The sequence below is a fragment of the Larus michahellis genome, chromosome 2 (genome assembly GCF_964199755.1).
Source record: "Larus michahellis chromosome 2, bLarMic1.1, whole genome shotgun sequence".
In the NCBI taxonomy this organism is placed as follows: domain Eukaryota; kingdom Metazoa; phylum Chordata; class Aves; order Charadriiformes; family Laridae; genus Larus; species Larus michahellis.
The window spans coordinates 52204924-52214898 of record NC_133897.1 but is presented as its reverse complement, the minus strand read 5'-3'; the positions used below and the strand labels follow the sequence as shown (position 1 = coordinate 52214898).

General features: G+C 42.0%; 1 protein-coding gene across 1 annotated transcript in view; it reads right to left on the bottom strand.

Annotated features, from left to right (window-relative positions):
- Positions 1 to 872: 872 nt before the first annotated feature.
- The window catches only part of STAC (SH3 and cysteine rich domain), a 75197-nt gene continuing 66094 nt past the window's right edge, over positions 873 to 9975 (bottom strand). The window contains exon 11 of the mRNA XM_074575402.1: positions 873 to 3431. Within this exon, the coding sequence (XP_074431503.1) occupies positions 3333 to 3431 (99 nt within the window). The 3' untranslated portion in view covers positions 873 to 3332. The remainder of the gene's footprint in view (positions 3432 to 9975) is intronic.

The following is a 9975-nucleotide window of genomic DNA, read 5'->3' as shown; positions in this document are numbered from 1 at the left end:
GATTCAGGCATCTCATCCTCAACTCACGTTGATCAACTGTTCCTAGCACTTATGAAAGAAAATATTCTGTAGCCAGTTTTATGCTGTGGTGAGATGTTGAATGGCTTAAAATACGTTCTGACCTTCTGGAAACAAATGTTCAGGATGGCCCCACCACAAAACTTCACTCTGAGTCTACACATGCTGCATAAATTGCAGAAAAAGTACTTTAGCTAAAGTTTTGCTAAATGTGGCAAATGCAAGTACTGTAGATTTTAAATGGAAATGCTCCACAACATTTGTTGCTGATGGGTTTAGTGAATGTTCTTGAAGGTGGATAACCGAAAATGATACAGTCTGATGCAAAGAAGCCAAGAAACATACACTTCTATTCTCCTTCCAGCCATCGCATAGTCTTTATTAAGCAGAATATTAAATTAAATCTGAACAGCATTTATCTCCTAAAATTCAATTTTTCTGAGCATACGTCAGATAAAGTCCATTCCATCTTCTCTCTGACTTTTAACTGCTTGCTAATGCAGTATATATTGCAAACTGCATATGGTAGGAAAAAAAATGATGGGATACTCGTCTGGATTCAGAATAAGGCATCCAAAATAAATTTGAGGAAAATGACCTTAATTCAGCAAAGTGCTTCAGCTTTAAGCATGCAAATAGCCAATGAATCACATGCTTAAAGTAAGATTCATGTATGTGCTTCTTGCTAAATTAGGCATAAATTACGTCTACATATGAAACAGGAGCAAAAGCCCAGTAAAAAGACAAAACAAAACCAAAAAAAAACACAAAGAAAAGATAACCATGAAAGCTTTGGTTCAGAAGCAATGCTTTCTCAGATGTAATACAGTCCACATAAGGTCTGTTTTGTTTTTACTCAGTTACTTTATTAGTTATTGCTCAGTATCAAAAGGAATCAAACTGACATTGATTAAAGGCCATTGTGAGTTGTAGGTAATATTCATATAATTCTTTGACTAGTATGATGCACATTCTAGGGATAAATTGAAATCATAGAAGACTGAAATAGGAGGGAATCACAGTATGACGCAATCATGTAAACAACAGCACGTATGTGTAGATTAATACAGATTTCCTTTGTCCACTTGACAGGCCTGATCAGAAGTGGCAAATATTTTAATTCTAATGAACACTTGAGTTTTTCCTTTGAATGGGTGAATACAAAAAAAAAAATCTTATAAAGCAGAGTGGATTAATACGTCTCTACTGCTTTTCCTCTTGATCTTTAAGGCCTAGCAGAATCCTCTGTCCTCCCACTGAGTTTATTGGCTATTTAGGAAAATGAGGTGAGCAAATGTTCGTTGTTTGAACAGAAAAAAAAATATTCTAAATTGCTGATATACCCACAGAAGATATGAAATCAGATACTTTTGATCAGCCAGGAGGATGTTAATAATTGGTATAGACCACTTATGTTACAAAGGACCACATTTCAGCAGTTGACCCTCCTGCAACTTCCTCCTCTGCAATTAAGTGATACGTAAGAGCTGCAAAACGTGTCTCTGAGAGGTTGAAGACTGATCTGTTGTGTGAACTTCTGTTCGGGTGTAGAGTTGCACTGGATTTCATAAGGCTTTGAGTAAGATCAGCTATTTAAATAGGGCAACCCAACTCCTGAGACCTGGGCTTTGCAACACAGATTCAAACTGCCTCAGTCCATGGAAGCCGGACTGGTAGCTTGTTTTTAGAAACAGTGTCAACTTTGCAAAGTTGACTATACTAGCTTGCCAGCATGTGAATTTCTTCTCGTAGTATCAGGATTTAGGACATCAATTTGGGGTTAATCGCAGTAAAGACTGACATTCAGTCTCAAGCTGGTCAAACAAGGCATGAATTCTGCAGGGGGCTTTGGGATAGGACTTAATCTCTACGTCATAATACATGCTAAGCTGTTTAAATGTATTTGGTGCAATTACATCCAATTAAATACTTGGAAATTAGATTCCTTGTCTTTAAACAACGTAAGGCCCCAGCTCTACAACAGGATTGGCACTGGCTGACTTGTATAATTTGGTCAAGATCCCCAGGTCCCACAGACTGCTCTCTGGGTACCTAAAGGTTCCTGTGCTGAAAACATGTTTGAAGATGGAGGCTTACATGGACAAAACAGAACTGTCTGCACAGTCTCACTAGCATGGAGAAGATTTATAGGATGCTCACGGTGGTTTATGCCAAGGAGGAATCCATGTCAATGTATTTACTGCTGAATCTGCAAAACTTCTATTTAGCACATGAGGAAATGCCTTTGGTGTGTGAACACAATGCTAAGACACTCAGTGCCTTTCTGTCACGAGTTCTGGATTTCGATAATTACAGACTTCGCTTCTATGTGCGGTCTGTCCTTTCCTAGCATTTTCAGTCTTCTGGGGGTTAGTTAACTGTTTTATTTTTTTATAAATAGGATTAATATATAAAATCTTTTAAGTGCAATAAACACAGAAAAATATAAAACGCTTCAAGCCTGTGGCTCTTTCCCCGCATTTCGCCCATTTTCTGTATCACCAGATAAAGGTGCAGGAAACACAGAGGGACGCTTCCAAGCAGGGTTACGAATCGGAGGACCGGCTATTTTTGTGAGCGATGAGAGCAGCCATCACACCCAACATATGCTGAGAGCTTTTGTTCGTATACAGAGAAAACAAAGGAAGGACACACAAGTTCGCTACTCTTTCATATGGGAAGATCGCACAGAAAGAGAAAGCTGCCGACTTCCAGGGCACAGTGCATTTCTCGAACTGACATTCACACGCCGTCTCCAAACTGCTTCGTTGTGAGACTAAACACCAGGATTAAACGCTTAAACTGATCGGTTGAGACCGGGGACAAAACTGTAGAACCACAGCCACACTTTACTACAAGCATTGGACTGTAGTACGAGGACAGTTTGAATGGTATTTTCCCCCCTCCCCCCTAAATACACACTTCAAACAAGAAAGCAGTCCAACAGTTTTCTAAGACACAAGAACAGGACACGAGTTTAGTCCTTCAGAACAAGCTGTCTGTCTCCATCAGGGTTGTAACAGCCATCTTGCACCAGAAATCAGCCCAGAATTCCTTACCTTATTCCTGTTAGTATCCAAGGACCTCTCATTTCCCTAGTGGTTTCTGACTATAATTTCTTTCAAACGGTCCACTTTTCCTATTTCTTAGTGTTGCTGTGGCAGTCTAAATGTCTTTTTCTTCTTGCAGTTGCAGTTTTCTCACTATTTCCCTGAACATCTGCAAGACAGCCCATCTGGGTTGACACAGTGTGAGATGAGGCAGACAGGCATTGCCGACAAAGGGCTCCTACTGCAGCAAGTGGGCTGTTGAAATCAGATGTTTTCTAAGACGTCTATGGGGACAAAGCCTTTCTTCTTCCCGCTGTATACTTTGATAAAGCCATCGTGTTCCTTTTCAGAAGTCACACAAATCTGAATGCAAAGAAAGTGGGAAAATATTAAACCCTTTGCCATGATCAAAGAGAGAAATTATTCCAGGCTATTTATCAGGTGGGTTAGACATCCTGCTAGTTACTTCTATAAGTAGAACAATCCCTTTTAGACTCTCACTGCTTTGATAAGAAACTCAAACTCATATATTTAGAGAGTTACCTTTCCCCTGCCTCCCTGAAGTACCACATATACATGAGAGACATTAAAGTCGTTAAGAACTTTGTGGTAGATCAAAGATTTTTGAAACTTGAATAATGACTTCAGCCTACTGTAATGATTGTGACTTAGTTGTCTGTGTATGAGAGGAATGGGTATTTCAGATCATGAGCTAGCTGGCTCCCTCAACGGTTGGTGGTGAAAAGTAATCATGACGCCAAGGTGGGTCACTTGTAGCAGCTGATCTGAATGCAAGCATATTCTCTTTTGCATGTTTAAGGAGCCCAGGTACTTCTCAAATGAGCAGTGGGTTATGTTATTTACTCAGCCCCTGCACCTACAGGTATCTGGTTTGGGTACCAAAGTATGTGATCTAAACCCAGCTCTTCAAGCGTGTTTGCCTAACACCTACGCCAAATGGAGGCAGCTGTGGTGGAACCATATGTTTTTTACAATAGCACAAATATTACATCGCAGTAAAGGTTTGCATTTCCTGAAGACCGTTGTGATCTCAGGTATTTCCACTTTAGGGCCCTTCCTGAGACACTTCTGGTAACGGCCAAGTCATTTGAAAGCCTAGCGGCACACGTACTTTAGGCTGGGCACTTGAGCACAGAGCCACACAAAAATAAAGAATTGTTTTCAAACATCTGGGCCAAAGAACTATATATTTCTTACTAATCAAACAAGGTTAAAAACTAGCCAGAAAACTGATGGTCCTGTTGAGACCAGCTCACTGATTTCTCATAATGTCAGTGCCAGGTCTTTAAAGCCCTCTGCCTGGACTAACACTCACAAAGGCTCAGTCTGATAGGCATTTACAGTATTTAATTACAGTAATTCCAAGGGTATGAAATGAACAAAAATGGCTCTAAAGTGTTCCTGCCTAAATCCATTTCAGCATGACTGTTATGGATTGTATAGTGACACCTAAATACCACATCTGAATTCTGGGCCAGCTTGTCCTCCTGTTGTTACATACATAAAATTTACTAGCAACACTGATGCTGACAGAGGGAAATGAAAGGTCATACGAAGGAGGTGAAGCTGCTTCATATTGACCATCTCCAGTATTTGGAAATGGCCAGGTGCATCTCTGCACCTGCAAACAAAGGTTGGGAAAGCAAACGGACTCATTAATTTTCTTACTTAAGCTACCTACTTAACACTAACTGAATTGGATGCCTGGGGCAGAATGACTGAGCACACCAACAGAGCTGACATGCAATTAAAAAAAATTAATGTATTATTGTCTGGGCTAAATCACATGGAAAACATGGCAGAGATATGGAATTGATGCCGTTTAGTTTAGCTTCTGTTGCAAAACAGCCAAGCTCATTTGTGTCATGAATTCCTAGCCCAGCAGCTGCTCCCTTTGCAGTCACATCACCATTCGAAGCAGGGAGCTGTAAAGCACACAAAGGTGTTTCTGACTAGTGCTAGATGTGGGCCTGTGCCTCTGAGAAGGATACGAAAACTTCAACGATGACAGAAAAAGCCTGCAAAGAAGCCCAAGACTAAGGACGGCCAAGCATGGCAGAGTTTCCAAGAGCACCTGGGTTGAAAGATACCCCTTTGCGGCTGATCCCTGCTGCTGTGTGGGAAAATGAGCCTTTGCAGCTTCTCCATAACTACCCCTGGCCGGTTAAAAGGAATGCCTGACTCCATCACTGTGCTTTACTCCTAACTGAAGATATACACAAGACCCCTAGCTTTTTGCATGGGCCAAAGAATTCCCCAAATGGTCAGATCTCCAGAAGGGACCTCCAGCAGGTCTGCACTGCTTGCTAGCCGTGCTGCGTTTCTTGCTTAACTGCTGTTGCTGTGCAGAACATATTGCGAGAACAGAGTGCTTTTCCCTGATGTCTTGTACTGTCAGCAGAACGATTTGTGGACAAAAGAAAAATACTGAGCTTTCTGAACACTGGCTTTCTTTATCTTTGCAGTGAAAAAGGATGGTAGATTTGGTCTCTTTTTAGAGGTTTTTTTGGTTCTGCTGCTAGTTTGAGTGCTCCTTGATATCAGTGGGAGTGCTCTGCTACAGCAATAACTTTAGATCTTCCCTGGCCATGAGGAGTACAAGGCCTTTATGGAACAACTTGTCTCACTCTACATACTAATACATTGATGCGAATTCTCCCAAATTGCAGCTGAAATTCTCTCACACTGATACACTCAGCATTGCATGTGCCTGTTCCCAGATGGCAGAGTTTTTTCCCACTCCTTCCCACGGAAGGGGATGTGTCCGGGGCAGAGCGAACTTGTCCACGATATGCCACACTTTCCTAATTCTGTGCAACTCAGGAGGTCTCCTGGGGCTGCGGCAGCTGCTGGAGCTTGGCAAAGCCCTGGAACTGCTCCAAATTCCGCAGTTTCAGACAAGAGGGAACACACCACCATCTTTGGCCACTTTTGTCCTCATCCCCTTTTGTGAGCGCTGCCAAGGATTTCACCCACAAGTTGTAAACCTGGGGATTTGGCTCTTGACTTTCTTTGGAGGGTGTAAATCAGGAGTAACCCCAGATAAGTGCATGGTAGTACCCAGAGTTTTGGACTCCACCTGATGAACCAGCTGTTGCTGAGATCTATCCCTGGTGACAGACGGTAAACATGATGGTTGTGACGACACAAGGTGCCACTGCTACCATCAGGCGATCACCGTTTTCTGTATCAAATTAGAAACTGCTTAAAAAGGCAGCTACTCGGGCTGGCATGTTCTGAAGGGAAGACTGCTGGCCTGAAAAGGTAAGTGAGCGAGCCACTGAGCAGCCACCCTCCGGTGAATACGGTAGCAACACAAATGGAGATAAACGGTTGGGTGTTTTTCCCTGCACCTTGGCTCAAGAGGTTAGTAGTGGTGTAAGCCACAGGGTAAGGGACCACATCTCAGGCTATTTCTCAGTCATCCAGTGATCTTCAGAAATAGCTGAAAGTGGGATCCAATATTATAAAGTCACCTCCCCCTTCTTTCATCTCCTTTTGTTTAAAAAACCCCCCACCCCAAAACACTAAAAACAAAACAAACAACTGTTTGGATCATGGCTGCTGTTTGAACTTGTCAACACCTGCCCTGAGGATGTTTTATCTGTCAGTCAGCCCTGAGCAGATGGGGGAGATGAGCAATTAGGAAATGATCCTTTAGCCTGCACGGTCATTAATACTCTCCTGTTCTTCTAAGTCCTGTGCTTTTAATTTGGGCTCAAGTGGCAAATTCTCTTTGTTCAGGAGTAATTTTGAACTTGCTTTAATTTTCTGCAGCTGTCTCTTGCTTATCTTCTCTTTACCATACATTTAACCAATCTGTCAGCCACAGACTGGTTCTGATGAAGCAGGAATTTGGTTGTGAGGACAGTACAGTTTCAAGAACTGTCCTGGAGCCTGCAGACAGTGCCAGGTCAAGAGGTCTGAATGCTCAAGTCTTCTGTTTGTCTGTAAGAATGACAGCACAGGGACACTGTGAGTTTCTACAACTGCTGCTGCCCATGCACTAAAGCTGTTGCCTACTTTGTGAGCTTTGTGGATGGAAATGATAAGTAGTTCACTTTTTATACCCATTCAGCCACAGTCCAAATGACGATGACAGGTTTTACATCAGCTGTTTCATTAGCTTTCGGACTGAGAACACCGGCTTGTTTTACCTGTGGCATTTATTTAGGATTTTAAAGATGACTTGGACTAATCTGGATGCGTAATGGGCTGTGCCCATAGTTTGGACTCTTGCAAAACTTGTGTGCCACTCAGTATTTGTGAATAAATGGGGACACCCATCCCTGTCCAGCAAGACTGACGTCAATGAAAATCAGAGATAGCTGGAAAAAAGACCCTTTTCACCTTAAGCCTAGCTGTGAAATGCAGCAGTTATATCTGGGGAGCACATGAAGAACTACAACATCACTTTCTGCGCTAGGTTTGTGTTTTAAGTGATTCAATCAGAATGCATAAGTCATCATGATGCAACTGACTTTCAAAGGCAGCTGAGTCATGCTCTTGGAAGTTGAGCTCCTTTCAGAGTATCCCAGGATGAAAAATGTGGTGGCATAAAGTAATTGCAAGGCAGTGAGGTGAAAGGCCAGGTAGCAACAAAACATCCAGACTGATCAGAAGAAAACCTGAGGAAGGTGGATCCCCCGGGGCTGGAGACCTGGGCTGCAATCCTGCCTTGTTTAGCCTTACGTCATGGATATATTTAAGCCCATTCTCAGGCTCTCCTGGAGTGGCTGGATCATATCTGCACGTAGCTGCTAATGTACATGTGCCTAAAAGTCACTCTTTTTGAAATTTGTGTGACTGGATGTTGGGGTAGGAGGGAAGTTTGTCCCCTGAGCTGTGGCGCCAAGGGGACAGCAAGGCTGACAGCTCTGGTTCAGAGGCTGTGACCATCACAACAGCAGTGGCCTATTTGCAGTTGCTGCAGAAGTTGGCCGGGAGATGCTTTCAGTAACAGGGCTAGTTTACATCAGTGACATTTATAAAACACATCCATCGCAGAATGGATCCGTTGCACTGACCTTTATGTAAACTCACAGTCCACATCTGGATGAGGCAGAGAGTTTTTGATTGCCAGCCTTGTTACAAATGTCATGGTTTGGGGTCATTTCTGTTGCACAAGATCACTTGTGCAATTTAAAATCAATTGTGTTATTTAATCACAAAAAGCCCAACTCTAAAGTGATTTGTACTAGTGTGACTGTAGATGTCAGAGAGGCATCCAGTGAAGGATGTGAGTAGGGTGGTTTTTTTTAAAAGAGATTATTTCCTTTTTTTAAGTAGGATGTTATAAAAGGAGTGAAAACAGCCATTCAAACAATAGACTATTATGATTTCTTTAAAAATAACGATGACCAAAAATGTTAGAGGCATTTTAAGAGATGCTTTTCCACACACTGATGATATATTAGGTATGGTGATTTTTTCTTTCGTGAAAAGAGGTCAAATCAGAGCCTGTAGTCATGCAAAGAAGCATTTGTATAATGTGTAGTAATGAATTCAGGTAGGCTGGAGCAGAAGTTGCAGGCTCGAGAAAACTTTGTATATACAAATGATAGTACAATCCATAGTCGGAAATTATGCAGACAGTATTGTTTGTGAGACAGCTTAAAAGAGCAGAAAGCCACAGAAATTGTCTGGTTTTGGTTTCCCTGTTAATAAACTTGCATTATTGATGTCAGGGGCTGTGTCTGCCTCCCTCCCACCAATTCCTGATTGAACCCTGTGGTGCCCAGTCACCTTCTGAATCGATTTCAGGACCCACAAATCTGTCAGTGAACCCTAAACTCCAAGAGGTTGATGTCTCTGAAGCAGCGTGCTTTTTCTCCCCTAGGCTGGGTTTGATATTTCATAATGAAATTTTCAAGGGATCCTTCATGAACACTACCTCATGCGTATTGCTCAAGATGTTGTGTTGCTTTTTCCTCAGTCCTCTCCTTGAGTATTGGTTTTGCCAGAGAGGTTTGCATGAAGCTGAAGCTCAAAATGTTATTCCCAGGGCATGAAACTGCCAAGCGATTCCAGAGAAAGCCTCACCCACAGTGCTTCAACCTTTGAAAATGCCTCTGCTTGTCTGAAATGGCTTTTCTTAAGGTAGTCGCGTGGCTTTGTTGATGTGAATATATTGCCTTTTGCCTTACAAGAATAGGCTCTCTCCCCGGGAGCATTCATATAAGGCACAAAGGGGATAGAGAACTGCAATATTAACCATGGATGGTATCAAGCAATATAATGCAAATTCACATTACTGTCACTGGATAAGTTTTTCTGTTGGCATATCATCCTTGCCTTTGTTGTCTGAATGGCTCTGGACCTGCAGAATTTGACCCAGTGAATTAACAGTATAAAATTGAGACAATTTGCCATACTATAGTCAGAAGAATTTATTACACCAGTTAATGAGTTTTTCTAGCTAAAGTGAGACTTGACAGGAATTGGGAGCAATGAATAATCTCCCCTTCTCGCTAATCTGGAACAAGCCAGTGCTTTGCACATGGTACATATATTGCGCTCACAGCACTCTGGACACTATGCTCAGAGACAGCTAAAATGGCTGGTTACATCCCCCAGAAATCCCCAAATAGAACAACCCCCCCACACACACCCCCAACAACCAGAATTCTGCCAAACTTTTCCCAGATACCCCATTCAGATGACTTTTTTTCTTTTTATGTCTTCCCTATTGCACCCCTCTCTCTGCTTCACACGGAAAACAATAGGGAAACAAAGGACAGAAAATAAGAGAAATGGCTGAAAAAAGAAGAAAGGAAATTTGATCTTGGAAATACAAAATAAATTTTTAAAGTGAAAAATTCCCAATAGAGATTAAAATGTTTTTCATAATAAGAGGTTTTCCACAGTGAAGATAAAGTTGTTCTGT